Source organism: Mollisia scopiformis (genome assembly GCF_001500285.1).
Source record: "Mollisia scopiformis unplaced genomic scaffold LY89scaffold_19, whole genome shotgun sequence".
NCBI classification, from domain to species: domain Eukaryota; kingdom Fungi; phylum Ascomycota; class Leotiomycetes; order Helotiales; family Mollisiaceae; genus Mollisia; species Mollisia scopiformis.
In genome coordinates, this window is record NW_017263599.1 from 737,309 (window position 1) to 753,121 (window position 15,813).

Below are 15,813 nucleotides of genomic sequence, written 5' to 3' on the forward strand. Positions count from 1 at the left end.
AGCTTTTTGAAGAAAATTTGCGTTTACTTGCTCGTGTCGTTTTTGTTCCTTGCCGCTAGATCAAAGTAAAGAAAGCGATAGAAGGCTGGATGAGATCTTTAAGTTGGAAAGTTTTATCGGGGAAGATGGCTTAATAAGAATCTTGTTAGTTTTATTGTAAAAGCTTTGATATGTTGATGAATAGATTTGTCTTTATAATAAATAAGGGCCGGATAATAATGACTTGCTAAAGGCATTTTTCGACGCCGCACAAATTGCTATCGCTAGGGCACAAATCTTTATTAGGCGGGCGGTGCTTGGATGAATTATCCTCGAAGGCGACGACAGCTCTAACGTGCTCTAATACAAGGCCCTGACGCAGGATTTCTCGAAGCACGAGTTATATGGGATGTTGATAAAGTAGAAGACTGCCGTAAATAACGTTCTTTAAGGACTTAACCCGAAAGAATTGGATAATTGGTTATAGAAGAAGGAAAAGCTAAAACGACCCGGCTAGCCAGTAGACTTTCGTAATCGAGCGATTTTCCCGGGTTTCAATGACTTACCAGACGAGAATAATGTTAGTCTCAATTTCTATGCAAGCAATCACGAGTTTACGTACCAACCACGGCAACATTTGTTGTTCCTGGCCGAGATCGTCGACTTCCGTACATTGGTTCGTCTGCAGATGGACATCAAGGATATTGACGGTAGGATGATCCCGCTGTTCTTCTACACGGACGGGCGGGGCAGTGAGTTGGCGCCTGCACAGGTTTGGAAAGGGTACACCGCTGCGATTCTCTACGCGCAGCGTCACACATTCATGACCTCTGAAAGGGGAAATCCGTCATGAAGAGCACACGAATATCAAGGTACGATTACTATTGTTTTCAAGACCACAAACTCAGTTTATGTTTCTAACAACATGTCCCCACCAGATATTTCCACTATCCCTAAACAGTTTGCTAGCGTTGAGCGGCCGGGTCCAACAATTCTCGACGGAAATGAATGGTACAAGACCCTGTCACGGCTGCGGTAAGCGGGCAGCCTCCTTGATGAAGTGTACCAGGTGCTCACTCTTCTGGTACTGCAACGGGGTAAGCGTGTCATCTGAGCTCATCGTCTCTCGCTAGGATGCTAATTTTATTATAACAAGGCCTGTCAGAGCGCTGGCTGGAGTGAAAAATGCCACAAGGCAGACTGCAAGCTTCTCAAGGATTCCGATTTGAATGGATTGATTTCCCTTAAGGGGGATAATTTTGAAGGCCATGTTGGATTTCCCTTGAATACTGCACGACGAATCTGTCACGGTGAGGCTGTTGGTTGAAGCTTTAGATATAGATAGTCTGTGCCGGGATTTTTATTATTATCAAGATGTGTATTCTTTAGCCACACCCAAAGAGTATCTGAATCTTTATTACTGTGCAAAGTCAATTTCCCCAGTCTCCGCGCCTCTGTAGTCATCAAGAGGAACTGTATCTTGACCACTCATCTGTACTCCAGAGCCAGTTTTCAAGATCCTCTCCGCATATCCCCCGAGGAGCCTCCCAGCTATCGTCATAGCACTTCATACTCTTACCATACAGGTGGTAGTCCACGGGTCGCTCAGCGAGGTGCTTGAACTCGATCGTTGTCGGGTTGTCATCGCCCGCAAGCACCTTTCGAGCGGCATACGCTCTCTCCGCGAAGACCTTGGCTCGGGCCTTGTCCCCGACCATGGCTGCGATCTGGAAGGCAATGAAGCACGCCCGCGCGATGCTTATGTCACAGATTCCCTGCACTTCTAGCAACTCGAATATCTGGTGTACCTGGCTGAGAGATTTGGCAGGGTGATCGAGGACCTGGTCCAGGTCGGTGGCAGCATCTTCGATAGACCGGACCTGGTCCAGTCTATAGTCACTATCGTTGCGTGCAGTCAGCGGTAGGGAGCAGAGTTCGCATACACAGGCAAAGGAGAACGCTTCCATCAGATGGCGCTGGCGCTCTGCGTAGCCTATCGAGACGCCACTTATATATGAAATGGTGATCTCATGATCAGCATCGATATCGCGCAGGGCGTGTACGGTCATATGGCCGAGATCATCGTTCCATGCGTGCTGCGCGTTGGGCTGGCACGAGTGGTTGATGCGTGATGCTTCGAGGAACAGTCCGCCGCTGTTGCTCGCGCCGAGCGGCAACATATTTGTCATAACGATGCCCAGTACGGGGGTGCACCTACGTCCTTGCACATTCTGTAGCGCGAAGAAGGCCCGCTGCTGGTCTTTCGTGAGGCTCTTAACTTCTCGTAAGACGATGGTCTCTGCGGAACTGATGTCTCCAGTGGAATCGGGCGTTTTGAGGAGCGGCACCTCCAGCAGTATACGTGTACCCTTGGAGATCTTGGAAGCAGCAACGAAGCCCCGTCCTTTGCCCGTGATGGGTTTGATCGTGTATAGTCCGTCGCGGCTAGCTGGCACGTCAGCCATCCTATCCGTTCCATCGCCACCTTGCTCCTCGTCCTGTATATTTCTTTCTCCCCGCTCTCCCTCGTCTGGCTGCTTGTGCTCCCTTATTTTCCTGCGCGTAGCGTAAATCTCATTCCAATTGTAGCAACCGGAATGGCGAATCTGCGGGCCAAACTCGTTCACCTCATGCCAAAAGTAAACGCGGTCCCCCAGCCATCGCTTCGCGATCTTGCAGACTCCTCGGATATAAGGCTCAGCGAGTGACCTGCCGCTAATCTTGGAGCTGAACCGCAGAAAGTGCTCACATTGGCGCGGCAAGTGTGGGTGTTCGCCAACCTCGAAGTCAATGTAGGATTCCTCCGACTCGGCGTTTACACGCAAGACGCTGCCGCCACCACTCTGATTTGTATCATCGCTACCCCGTGGCCCGTAAGTGTCCACCAACTCGCGTAGGAAGAGCTCGTACTGCTCCTGGTTTGCCTTCGTGCGCTCCAGAGGAGGGTAGATATCAAAGCCGCAGTCGATACCCATCTCGCGTGGTTAAGTCGTAGTTTCGAGCAATAGAAAAGAGCTTCATAACCTATTTTAATCACTACCTATTCTAGAATGCTCAATAAATGCTATTATCAAGAGGAAGTAGCAAACCAGGAGATGCCAACTCGAGGATTCTTGCGCTCCGTCACTGCCCACCTACAGGTCGCTCGTTGTCGCACAAGGCCGGCGCATAGCGCAGTTTGGCCAATCGTCAGCCACAAGCTTTGGCAAATGATTACATAAGTGAAATTACATCATCAACTTCTAACTCGGATTTCTTTCAATCTTATACAATACTCGGGAATAGTCATTTGGAATTTTAACGAGAGGAATAAGGGCCTACCAAAATCCCGGTAGTTATATCAGACTGGATTTCTTTCACTATTCTTCCCCGGTTTTTTCTAACTAATGAAAAACTTCACTAATAATTAACTTTAATTTAAAAAAACGCCTTTCAAATTTCCCCTCGCTTTCTTTTTCGCTAACAAATCCGCGTTTCCCACACAGCTATGCTTCCATCCTTGCTCCCACTACCTTGATGTTCCTCACAGCCGAAAACCTTCGGGTCGTATAAAGCACCTCTGAAGAAGAGATAGATGTTACGGCATGGTTTTCCGTCTTTTGTGTCAAGAGAGAGGCAGCGGTATTCTTCGCCTTTATAGCCTTCTGTGTATATATTCGGTTGTTTGGATTGGTTGAATGGTTTGCCACGCGAAGGTCATTAGCTTGGGGTTGATTGTTATGTTGGTGTTTTGGAACTTACTTTGGAATTGTGGGGTTGGCTTTCCATTCAGCAAATCTTTCAGCCATTGTCTTTGGCTGAGCTTTTCTGGGGAAAGATCGTTAGTATGAGTTAGATTATTAGTTTGATGTTTAACTTACACTGGCTTTACTGCTTCTACCTTTTTAGCGACTTTCTTGGTGGTTTTCTTTGGCTTGGCTTTTCTGAGAGAAGTTTATTAGTAAAGTATATCATCACCTTAATGTTGAACTTACACTGGTTTTGCTGCCTTAGCTACCATTTCAGCTACTTTCTCAGTCGTCGTCTTTGGCTTGGTGATTTTGCTGCCAAGGATGTTAGAGTAGCTCGAATCATTGAATGCTATTCTAACTGGACTTACCTTGGCTTTGTTGCCTTAGTCACTTTACCGGAGCTCCTGGTAATTATTTTATGGCCAGCAATCTTGGTTTTGATGCGTGAGCTGGGCGTCCAATCGTTATCTGGGGCTCGTCTTGGCATTTTTGCAATTCGAATTGGTATTCGAGTTCACTGATGTCCTATTGATTGCGGAGAAATAGTGATGATCTCGAGCGTCGTTTACATTCTCGGTCAAATACTCTTTTTAGACAAAGAATACTTGGCTGAAGGGGTATATTTCATCCTTTGGCAATCAAGTCCGGATGCGGGCAAAATTGTGGAGTCAAAGAATAGAATAAAGCAGAGTCGTCTTGAAGGCTTCCAGATACAGTCTAGTTGTGACGAGATCTTGAAGATTCGAAAGAAAGTCTTGAGATAGTATTATTAATTGTTTTTCTTATTTTTGAGTCCTGTACACAGCTAGTAAGCTTGCTGCTCTTGCTCGGGCATTCATCGCCTTCGCTTAGTCGACTCGCCTAAGTAACCGATGTGTGGTCTACCATCACGCCAGCATCGACATTGTATTTGTTGTCAGGTTTCTTGTAGAATCGTGCATGGTGACATTTTCCAACTATAAGAAGAGTAATGCCCGGATTAAATGTGGAAATTTTCCTTCCCTAGAAAGTCCTTGATCGCAAGGATGGAGGCCCTAGTTTGCGAGATTTCTTCGGCAAATGCCATTCCATATTAGCTTTCACCCACTCCCTCGCGGTGAAAGGACGTGGTCCGGCAATGTAATATTACTGGACAAAGTACGTTCTAATTCGTTCCCTCATTATACATTTGAGTTCTTCGATAAATTGCAGTACTGCACAAATGATCTCTTTCTCTCAAGGGAGAGAACTAATCTCGGTGATCTTTGACCGTATCCTTGCTAAGACGGGATAAGGCTGAAAGTCTCCTTTCCATTTACCAGGAATATACCCGATCGATGCCACGAGTCCTGCTAGTGAAGGACATCTCCTGTCATAGCGTATTATAGTAGAAAGACCCTGCACTCTCCGTACGTTTGGCCGCAACATTCGTACTCTCATTCAGGCAGACAAAATTGCCCCCATTCCTTTTGAAGACTTGAGCTTTGATTGACATATGCATTTTGTAGCTTACTTAGATTCGTGGTCCATCCTTCGAGGCACAAGAGGATCCATGCCAATTCCCATTTGAACCTTATTCCGCCTCTTATACAACCCGGCATGAACAAGACCATATCTCCCATTGTCACTATCTTCCAAATACCCGACCTTTACTCTATCTGCCATTCTTCCCTCTTGTCTCAACTGTCTGCTCACACTCGAATCCTTTGCAAGCGTGTTGTCAATCAATAATCCTTGCGTCATAGGCGTGACAACTTGAGCAACACTCTGCCATGCGTTTCCAATCATGGTGTAATGGGTTAGGCGCCGAAACATGACAGCGGCGGTGACAACGATGAAAACATGTAGACATAACACGATCACCAGCGCGGCAAAGCCTCGAGAATGCTGTGGAAACAAGACTGTTTCAAAATAGACCTGGCTGACTTGGTCAGAGGTTTGGAACTGGGCGATTTGATCATAGTAAGCCATGCTTGCCAAAACGGTCAGGAGTGAGGACATGCTAGCTGCAACAGACTGGTTGGTTGCCATGCTCTGGGTGAAGAGTTGGATTAGCGAGGGATCGGCATTGACCATGCCCGACGTTATGTACCACAGGTCTGCCAGGTCTAGAACACATGATGAGTTTCCAGACGTATAGTGGCCGATCAAGTGTGAAGGAGTAATGGATACAGTTTCCATATCCGTCATGCCTTGTATCCAAGGCTGCACACCCCCAGGACGAGTGTCTTCAACCTCTGGGATCCACGAGTCACGCTCTTCCATCTGCAGGATACCACGATCGGCAGCGCTCGCTTTAGTGTTATTATTACCAAGCTGTATAATAATGTCGTCGAAAGTATAACTTTGTTCAGATGGTTGGAATTGTGGAAGTGGTTCGGTGCGAATCGAGTCGCCGTATAAATTGACTTCCAGGCCAGCTGTATCAAATGCTGTGTAGCACAACGTAATGTTAAAGTCGGCGACAAATCCTGAGGGATTGCTTTCGTAGGTTTCGTCGGTGGGCACCTGCCAATGAGTCCAGACACCAGGGACCGCGGTTTGGCCAGCAACCAGGTCAAGTGGAGGCTCTCCTTCATGAGTCACAGCAAGGACGTCGATAGTCGAGTTGAAGACTAGGTATGGAGCTCCGAATATGCTCATGGGTGAAAGCGAGTACGGAAGGGGATTGTAATCTGTAGCATTTATGAATGCGCTTTGCAAAGCTCCTCCCGGATTGCCGCTGAAGTTACCGGAGCCCTGCAGCTGGCAGACTGTGTATCCATCTGAATAAAAGTAGCTAGGGCACATAAAAGACACCGGCCTAGAGGGAGTCAAAAGTCCTTCGCTGGATGTGGAGTTTGCGTAGTTGCCATTCACGCTGAATACACTGCCGCTGCTTGGATCCCATGACATTTGCAGATCCGTCAAGATTGGTTGCTGACAAGCAACCCGCGAGTCCAAGACAAATGCTTTACCAGTGTAATTGCGCAGGATGTTCCGCTGCTGACTATCTGTCATAGGCAGAAACGCTCGTAGGAGGACCCCCGTGTCATCAACATCGCTGCGAGGAGGAGCAGGAGATGAGAACTCGGCAAATGTTGGGTAAAATTGTGGATTTCTCGCCCAGGGCGTTTGTCTTCGTATCATAGGAATAAAAGTGTTCTGCTTCTCGCTAAGCGCCGTCATATTCCACTGGAAATCGTAGCTAAGAGCGCTTGAATTAGAGTACCCTGGGAGAGGGCCGAGCTGTAGGTCTGACAAGAGCGCCGTAGAGGTCAGTTGAAGTATGCTGGTAGTAGCGAAAAGCAGGAGAGTCAAGAGGGTATAGATCCAATGTAGGTTCTTTGGTTTCATCGTAAAGCCCAAAACAGTCCGTCCAAAAAGTGTTTGTGGTGTCGTCTCCCCAGATCTCATGACAGCAAGAGCGACGGCATCAATGAGCGGAACTCCATAATGCTCCAGCGCAAGAGCAGCGAGCATAGCTACGGCAATACCAGCTTGTAGACTGGTGGCTAAGCGGATGATCAAAGCCGCGATTGAAACTGCTCGAGTGACCCACGAATGGACCATGAACCTGCGCCATGTCTGGTTGTCGTGATTCCCAAACCATAGAAATGCAATAAAGCCAAGCGTTCCTAGAATGACTGGAGGAGTTAAGGCAAGTATAATTATTGCACGGACCCCTAGACTGTCTCTAAGGCTGATTCGGTGGAATTGGCTGGCCATCCTTTGCTATAAGAAGTTCTGACCAAAAAAAACTGGGGCTTAAAAGATGAAAAGACTTAATTTAAAGACGGCAAGCAGTGGTGTCGGGCAACGGGTTTCAGCTTGTTTGATCTACGATGACGTTGCCATTGGAGGGGAGCCTTGCAGATCAGGAGTGATTTAAAATGACAATCTGATCCAATAAGAACAGTACATATTAAGATCTTGGCAAGACAGGCTCTTGAATCTACAAGCCCTGATTCAGATGTCGGCCGCCCTCGCCAAAGTTGGCCAAAAGCCTTAGAATCAACCAAAGCAACGCGCAGAGCTACTGGAAAGACGAGATAAGTTGGAGGAATATGAAATCAATTGAGTTCCATTGATGCATCGGCTTTGCAACGCTGTGCGACCGTATAGCTAGTGCGTTGTGCGGGTCGAAGTTATTAATCTCATTAATTTTGGTTGCATGCAACTCTTCCAGTAGCGTCTTGGCGCAGAGGTAGACATCCTGGACAAACGCGCTTGATCTCCATGACTGAATTTAAGGTGCGCAAAACATGCAAGAGTTGACACTGAACAATCGACCTAATAGAGATTCGCCTGGATAGTTATGGATCCAATAGCTAGAAGCACACTTGTTTAGTGGTCAGCCGTACTTGCGAGATCCCACTTGAGACAGCCAAAAAAATGTCAGCTAGACCATGTCGCATATTTTGGGTGCCACGTTCAGCGACAGAAAAGGGCAGTCTTTCAAGAGGTTCAGCTTCTAATGACAAACTTTTTCTCCTACACTAATCCGACGAAATGGGACTATTGCATCTGGTCTCAGCTTAAGATGAATCACCTACATCTTACATCGATGGTGGACCAGTTCCATTGACTCCACAACCAGCCTGCACACACGATGACACCGTATGAATATACTTGATCTTCCCTCCTTCAACTCTGAAAGTATGTCCGTCAGGCATCGGAGCCATTCCCTGTGAACGATCGAGTCCTGGGAAACCCAAGAACATACTAACAACGCCCATTGTCTCATCAACGATATAACGTCTGTTCGTGACCTTAGTTGTTGATGGAAGACCGAGATAACAGGTATTTGCAGTCAAGTTGTTGGCACCAGTATATGCGCCTCCTTCGAGTCGAGCACAAGGTGTGCCAAAAGGGACGGTGACATTGATGTTGTCGAATCGATCGAAGTACGCGTCACCTGCAGCTTGGATTACAGCTCTGGTGTCTCGTTTTTCGGCTGGGATAGGATCCCATTTCTCCATCGAGTCCCAGTACAAATATCCCGTGGCATTGAATGCCCAGTCCCCTTTCTGGGTAACGATCGACTCCATGGTCGTGATCTTACTGTCGTTGAAGAGCATGCGAGTCTGTATCACATATGGATGTGTGGGATCGGTGACGATTAGCTCAGTCCAGGTTCCGCAAGCTATGGTATCGTGGATGGTTCGGTTGAGGTCGATTTTCAAGGATCGAGTCAAGACACCGGTCTTGATATCCACGGGCTTCTCGTTCTCGGTGTATGATATATTTGGAGAGAGTGATGTTGCCATTGCAGTGCTATGGCCACTGCTTTGTGCTGAGATGTATGCGTCGGTAGCATTCTTGAGCATCTCGCGGCTGCAATCAGCCAATGCAGTTGCCAAGAGGAGAACTCCAGAAAAGAGAATAGAAGATAACATTTTTGCTTTCGAAGGGGTCGAGAACCGATTTGTCTATGTAACGACCATTATACAAATTCGCAAGAAATTCCTCACCCGTCTGAGGCGCACAGCAGGCTTTTGTATATGATGCATTTTTGGGCGAGAATCAACTGCCGCAACAATAAACTATGGCCAAAGTGAGGTACATATGATGAACTTTCATCCGATCATCCTTATTGAGTCTGTGTATCCTAGTCTATACGCTGATTGTTTCCGGCCTTCATCCAATGTAAGTGAAACAGGTACAGTAGATCTGCCGTGAGGCACCGATGTGGGTCCACTCGGCAAATATAGGGGTACCCCACCTTCCTAGAAGGGATTGCCCCTTTTTAGGCGACCGGTACTTGTCTCAGTCACTACTCCTATGCTAATTAATTGAGTGCTGTTACGTTCTTCTAGATTCACTTCTAGAAATGTGCCTCTCTCGGCAGTATTTCATTTGCAACTTCTTTGTCCTAGGTATCATAAAAGCAAATCAAGAAAGCTTTTTAATTATCGTTATAAAACAGACGAAAGAAAGGCAGCAGCTGCCTCCATCTCCAACCTCTCTTCTCAAGCGTGTGGAATGTAATTGATCCACGACATGGAACTACTGTATATACCCACTGGCATGGATCGGAGGCAGTAGAATATTTGAAACATCAAATCTAAACGTGCCATGAAGTACGCCAGAAGCGACGTGAAATAGCACAAGATGACCAAAGCCGCAAATTCTGGTGCTGCCACTTTCTGAGTACTAGCACCCGGAGCAGCTGGGTCCCAAATGCTGGCCAGCTGCAGAGATCCTGCTATCATGAAGGGAGCAAGTGTGGTGGTCAGGCAGCAAATCCGCCACATAAGCTGCTCCCTTGGCGTTGCGAAATTAAAGTTCCAAGCAAGAAGATGAATGACGCTAAATATCGAGCTAAAGCAGAAGAAAGGGAACACAAGGTTGAAGAACATGCTCTTTTGACAGCCTCTTTTGACCATCCGAGTTGTCATTTTCACTCGTTGAGCAGCTTCGCGAGCAAGTGAACCTTTGGAACGAGGAGTCCATGAATAGGGGAGAGCTCCCTCGTAATGAACAGGAGTCCACGAGGCGACGCTAAGAGGTTTATGGAACCAAAACCCACTCGCCACAAATGTACAAGCTGCAAATGCTACAGTCGCAATCTCTAGTTGGGAGATGGGCAGACCGTTAGCAGCGCGAATGACACACTGGCAAATCAACCAGCCGGTCTGGACAAGTGCAATTACTTTCGCTACCGCATTTGTCTTACTTCGATCGCGAATCTGCCTGTCTGTGACAAGAGGCAACTCAAATGGTTATGCCTCGCTAGAGTTGTCTAACAGTTCCATAATCTCGACAGGGACCAGTGGGAGTCTTCTTCCATCGGTGTACAGAACATATCCTCCCATAGAGGCGTAGAATCCATGCATTAGCGACCAGTTTATACCTCTAGCTGCCATATCTTTCACTGTCTGCCGACTCTCTTGCCACTGTCTTAATGCAATTGAACAGATGATTTCCGGCGCACACAGCGTGACCAACATCCACTTCAGCTTTCGTTTATAGCCAGTATTGATGGTGTCCTGGGGGCCGAATATGTTCAGATGGATAACGTGGTAGGTACATGAAAGCATGGTGAGTATACAAGTTTGATGTAAGCTTGAGGTATCGCGCTTCGCAGATCCCCACTCGAAGCCAACTCTCTCAGCGTCGCTGATGGCAGCGCTGCCGGTGATGTTGGTGTGGTTTTGAGCTACCACCTCTGGTAGGAAGCTGGCTAACAAAAAGACGATGCAGGTAGGATCTGGTACCATCTTGAAGGCAGAACGCATGAAACCCATCACGATGACAATGGACCGATTGAAATAATTTCGAGGCGGAGGCAGCTCCGAAATTGCGTGGGAATTAGAAAAGCTCGGCAACAGCCATCATGCAGTGTCTTAAAAGGAACGTAAATGAAAGAAAGGGCTTTTTGTTCGAAAATGCAAAATGTTGTTTTGAATCCGCTTGCAGGTAGAAATTTTCAAATTCAATGCTGCATGCGAGACTTTTTCAGCCTCCATTTCTTTCAAAGCTTGAGCCCCCACGCATGGTTGCCACTAAACCTTCAACTATTTCAAAGACTGAAAGATTAATCATTGCAAGCCACTGATACGATGTCTTGTCTTCAGAAAAAGTAGGTAAATGCATTCGTTAATAATCTGCTGGGCTCAAAATTCCATAATTAATCTCTGCACGAAAAATATAGAAGTCTCTTTACTTATATCCGGATTACGTGATATACATACAACTAGATGGATATAGTCTAGACCGGTCCAAAAATCAAGACATCTTAATCTTCCTCGCGGGTACCTGAATGAATCCAGACTTTACCACGGGTAGCATGCGGTCCGCTTGCGGGCCATGAAAATCGGAAATCAAAGCTCCTTTGTCCTACCCGCACTTAGACTTCCCAGTTTCTCGGGTCGCTTCTGAAATGGCCAGACCATCTCTTGTATACATCGCTAGTTAACGGACCCAGTGCTCGATTCGAAGTATAAGTAGAAATCATGTCATCGGTACCGCATGGCGATGTGGACCTAGCCGAGGCGGTCCCTGCTCTTGTCGGGAGTATTTTATCAGCGATTGGAACGCTATTTATTCTTGCGACCTACTACTTCATTCCACCGAACCCAACGCATATTAGACACACCTTGATCAGAAATTTGGCTGTAGCGGGTACGTTCCATCTTCATGGAATTGAACTTTCGAGACTTCCTGCATTTCAAGCTTACCTAACGTGTATCCACCGCAGAATTTGGCCTACATTTTACCACTAGCATCAGCGGCTTCATGATTGTGGGCAGAGGTCGAGATCTCAACGACGGACCTGGATGCGTTCTCAGCGGCTTCACAACCCAATTGTTCTCAACAGCCATTGACTTCAATATGCTGGTAATCTTAATGGTTCTCTCCTATATGACTTACCGCGGCTTCAATTTGAAAAAACCTCGGCGCTCCGTCACACTTGGACTTATTATCACTCCTTGGCTCTTTCCAAGCATTACTGCAATCATTGGTCTTGCAGAGAATCTCTACCATCCAGTTTCGGGAAACTGGTGTTGGGTTGATGCGAATCCCGTTTATCTCAGGTTTGTATTCAAATATGGAAGCTTGTTTGCTATTATGATTGCTCTGGTCGCGATGGGGTTGTTTATACGCATCTATCTCTTGAAGCAGAAGGTAGCCTCTCCAGAGGAGGGTCATAGGCCTGAGGTCTTGTCGGCAGAGTCGGAAAAGAAGGACAAACCCCAATACACGTGTAGTGAAGTGGAAATTGACGCGGAGGCGGTATCCCCAACGCAGTCTGACAAGAAAGACAAGAATGAGTACACGTGTACTGAAGTTGAAGAAATCGAGGTTGGTGATGAAGACGAAGCATTGGTGATGTCCGAAAGAAGAAGAACACTGCAGCTATTGAGTGGATACCCTATCTTTTACGTCATCTTATGGCTACCTGGAATCGCCAACAGAGGTACGTATACAATTCAAGAGATATGAGTACTCATGCTAACCTTTACACAGTAGCGGAAGCGACAGGACATCCGTCTCGAGCCCTAGCAATCGCACAGTCGACCAATTCATATGTTGGGTTTGCCAACGCTGTCACCTTTGGATGGAGTGAGGTTAGGCGTCAATTCGGGGTCCATAAAATGTTGGAGTTAACGCTAGGATTTATCTTGAGCGGTTGAAAAGCGTGTTCATTCTGTAATTAAAACTTCTACACTGTATGTCTCGGAGGGCGAGGAGAGAAAGGTTAAATATTGTGAGTAAGATTAAAAGGTATTCACTGTCCCCAAGAGAAGCATGGTCTCGAAATTGGTATGGGAAAATTTCAGGAAAGCTCTCGTTCACTTCTAGGATTCTCCGCTTCGAGAAAATTTTATTGGATTAATTAATATGAGACTGGATTATGAATACTTTGAAGAGCAACTATGATCACTGACGTGCCTCAAATCACGTACCTAGGTAGCGTTCTCTGGGCTTGCCAAACTTAGGCGAGTCGGTAAGCGAAGCGCAAAAGAATTACCTATATCTTTAGAGCTTTTGAACCCACAAAGCAAAAATAGAAAAAAAAAAAGTAAAATTTCGTAATATCAAGGCAAAAACAAACTGGGTAGTGCGACACTTTGCCCAGAACAGAACCCTCGGAGAGGATTTTGCTTTTTGAAGACCTCTTATCTCAGTTCCCCCATCCATGTCTTCTCGCGGCTGCTATAATGTTGTTAGCTATGAATTTGAATTGTATTGGGAATTACTTACGTGAGTCAGCTCGAATTGGCGATGGAAAACTTTTGCTTAATTTAATCTATAAAGACCTCTGGCGAAACCGGCCATTCTTGGACTAGCTTGATAATCCAAGTACCTACGTAGGCATTCACTTTCACCTCCGCATTTAAGATATTGCAGTGAACGCACTAGAAATAAATATTTTCTTGAGATTTTTTTGGTATCATTTCGTGCGCTAGCGAATGAGACTCAATATCGGTAATTGTCAAAACCTTTGGGGATGCTTCAATAGACGGCTTTAGTAAGATGGGCTTTGAGCTCAAATGTCGACATATCGAGCCTGATTCGAGCTACAGCGTTCCATTACAATATGCATGTTTTGAAAAGCTCTAGCAAGCCTTTCATGTTATAAGCATGACGTAAAAGCATCGTTTCTATTTCAATGTCTCATATAGAGCACATGATAATAAACATTGCCAATGAAACCACCGCAAGCTCTCGAACATGCGGCACTGTTCAAGATGAGTTCTCGGGACGCCCGGCAATGCTAATAGAACAATACTTCAAGCAACAGTGAGATCACATAAAGGCGTCGGTTCATCAAAACAACTTTTTGGTGCACACTCAAGGATCCCCTCTCCAAATTTCCCACAGAAAAAGCCATTGCACTCCATTTCTGGAGAGCGGTACGACCCGTGGAGAATCGAAAATGCCTGAACCTAAGTCCTCTGAGCCTCCAGCCTGGTTCCTCTGGTTTGTCTTGGTTTGCCTGGTCATCCTTGTTAGACTGTTCGTATTCTTATTGATGCAAGCGTATGCATTTATGTTCTTGCTTGCCAACCTGAATCCCCAGATCCGAGTCATACAGGATATTTCCGAAGCTAGGAGAGTCCTCAAGCTATCTTCGTCAAAGGAGGATCCTCAGAAAAGTCAGTTCATGGTAACAAGACTAGGTATTGACAATGACTTGACAACGTCCCATTTTTCCGTACCGACAAAGGAGCTGAGGGAACAAGAGAATTTGGCCAAAAAGAGCGATGAGCAGTGGATAGTGCTAGCAGAAGCAGCAGTAGGATATGTCACAGATACGCTTTCAACGTTGGACCACGGTGAAGCAGCGCCCTTGCGAGACTTCGTTCGCTGCTTCGTTTTCCGGATGACAGTGTTGAAGATGTACCCCAACTCGTCTGCTTCGCCTACATACACAGATCTTCTTGTCATAACTGGAAGCAGTGAAACGAAAGAACTTATGCGAAAGAGAAGCGTGCTTCTCAGCAGACTTCACACGGTCTTTGGGTTAGATCTAGGAACACAAACTACGACTCAACCTAGCCGTCTGCGCTGTCTCCTGGCAACATACGATTCTATGGAGAAAGTCGTCTTTCGAGGTTTCTTAGAGCTGAGCTTTCGTCATACTGGAAAAGGCGCACTAAAATCGCCACTGCGACGCTTTCTTCAGCGATCAGACAAGGCGGAATTCGAGAGAGAGTTCTTTGCACACCACTTTTCCATGAAGGATATCATCAATGAAACTTTCCGCTTGTATCCACCTACAGCAAGGATTTTACGAGAGACATGGGGAGGGAAGGTGGAGGTAGATGTGGAATACATACATCGTGACAGGAAATCATGGGGTGATGATGCTCTGTGTTACGATCCTAGGAGATGGCATGTTGGCCGGGCAAATCAGAATGCTTTCATTCCATTCGATACTGGGATTGATTTGGGCACAACTGAAGCCGTCATGGGTCCTCGAATGTTGGCCATCCTTATCGCAGCACTAGCACAAACAGCAGACCATTTCAATCTGGAAGGAGAAGAATCAGAGGATGTATTGAAGAACTCCGAGCCCCTACAGACACACCGTCGAGCTTATCTGGATCTGATTCTTAGAAGGAAGTCAAGATGGGTATAGAAGCACGGGACAATAGGAGTTACTTGATGAGAATGGGGTTCAGAGTGTAGAGGGACAACTAAACCCCTGTGGCATGACAACAAAGATTGGCAATATGTACGCGAGCAAATGAAGCATTTATTCATAGGGTTACTCCCTTTTGTGAATAACTGAGCTTCCTTCGCTCTTCAAGCTATTCATGAGTTAGTAATTTCCTCGCCTCTCTCATCTTGTCTCTGCAGCGGGTCCCAGTTTGGGCCTGACAGGGATAGAACGGCCCCTCCACCAAAGCGGCAGTCGGGTAAGTCAACAACAGGGGTGGGGGAAATCCAACATCGACAATAGACTCACTTTAACAGAATTGAACGTACACAGCTCCCATAACAAGTAATCTCATACGGATATGTCGTCATGGCAATTTCCATTTCCGTCTCTGAATCTGAGCAGCTGCTGCCTTTGTCCGAATGATGGGTGGGCAAACTTAAGCCGAAGGTCGATATTCCTGAGTATGATAGCACACGCAACGCGAGACTAGCATTGATTAAGGGGCTATTTTATGGGGTGCTCATTTTT

At 46.5% G+C, this 15,813-nt stretch overlaps 8 protein-coding genes across 8 annotated transcripts; 3 read left to right on the plus strand and 5 right to left on the minus strand.

Annotated features, from left to right (window-relative positions):
* Positions 1-499: 499 nt before the first annotated feature.
* LY89DRAFT_591828 (uncharacterized protein) lies at positions 500-1,306 on the plus strand (the record flags this gene model as incomplete). Its single annotated transcript, XM_018209668.1, has 3 exons — positions 500-825; positions 875-1,076; positions 1,136-1,306. Coding segments are annotated over 3 exons (699 nt in total), but the record flags the coding sequence as incomplete, so codon positions are not given.
* Positions 1,307-1,442: 136 nt separating this feature from the next.
* On the minus strand, positions 1,443-2,444 carry LY89DRAFT_699258 (SET domain-containing protein; the record flags this gene model as incomplete). The annotated part of the gene is made up of 1 exon (XM_018217043.1): positions 1,443-2,444. One exon carries the CDS (start codon positions 2,442-2,444, stop codon positions 1,443-1,445), a length of 1,002 nt encoding a protein of 333 aa, XP_018067782.1.
* Positions 2,445-3,464: 1,020 nt separating this feature from the next.
* LY89DRAFT_672642 (uncharacterized protein) lies at positions 3,465-4,197 on the minus strand (the record flags this gene model as incomplete). The annotated part of the gene is made up of 5 exons (XM_018213292.1): positions 3,465-3,516; positions 3,721-3,786; positions 3,840-3,902; positions 3,954-4,022; positions 4,079-4,197. The coding sequence occupies 5 exons, from the start codon at positions 4,195-4,197 to the stop codon at positions 3,465-3,467; spliced, it is 369 nt and encodes a 122-aa protein (XP_018067783.1).
* Positions 4,198-5,087: 890 nt separating this feature from the next.
* On the minus strand, positions 5,088-7,397 carry LY89DRAFT_754172 (uncharacterized protein; the record flags this gene model as incomplete). Its single annotated transcript, XM_018221309.1, has 1 exon — positions 5,088-7,397. One exon carries the CDS (start codon positions 7,395-7,397, stop codon positions 5,199-5,201), a length of 2,199 nt encoding a protein of 732 aa, XP_018067784.1. The 3' UTR covers positions 5,088-5,198.
* Positions 7,398-8,227: 830 nt separating this feature from the next.
* Positions 8,228-9,067, minus strand: LY89DRAFT_754174 (uncharacterized protein; the record flags this gene model as incomplete). Its single annotated transcript, XM_018221310.1, has 1 exon — positions 8,228-9,067. One exon carries the CDS (start codon positions 9,065-9,067, stop codon positions 8,228-8,230), a length of 840 nt encoding a protein of 279 aa, XP_018067785.1.
* A 573-nt stretch (positions 9,068-9,640) lies between these two features.
* Positions 9,641-10,918, minus strand: LY89DRAFT_672645 (uncharacterized protein; the record flags this gene model as incomplete). The annotated part of the gene is made up of 2 exons (XM_018213293.1): positions 9,641-10,368; positions 10,525-10,918. The coding sequence occupies 2 exons, from the start codon at positions 10,916-10,918 to the stop codon at positions 9,641-9,643; spliced, it is 1,122 nt and encodes a 373-aa protein (XP_018067786.1).
* Positions 10,919-11,626: 708 nt separating this feature from the next.
* Positions 11,627-12,826, plus strand: LY89DRAFT_721442 (uncharacterized protein; the record flags this gene model as incomplete). The annotated part of the gene is made up of 3 exons (XM_018218651.1): positions 11,627-11,795; positions 11,872-12,591; positions 12,642-12,826. 3 exons carry the CDS (start codon positions 11,627-11,629, stop codon positions 12,806-12,808), a joined length of 1,056 nt encoding a protein of 351 aa, XP_018067787.1. The 3' UTR covers positions 12,809-12,826.
* A 1,229-nt stretch (positions 12,827-14,055) lies between these two features.
* Positions 14,056-15,261, plus strand: LY89DRAFT_672647 (uncharacterized protein; the record flags this gene model as incomplete). Its single annotated transcript, XM_018213294.1, has 1 exon — positions 14,056-15,261. The coding sequence occupies one exon, from the start codon at positions 14,056-14,058 to the stop codon at positions 15,259-15,261; it is 1,206 nt and encodes a 401-aa protein (XP_018067788.1).
* Between the last annotated feature and the right edge of the window lie 552 nt (positions 15,262-15,813).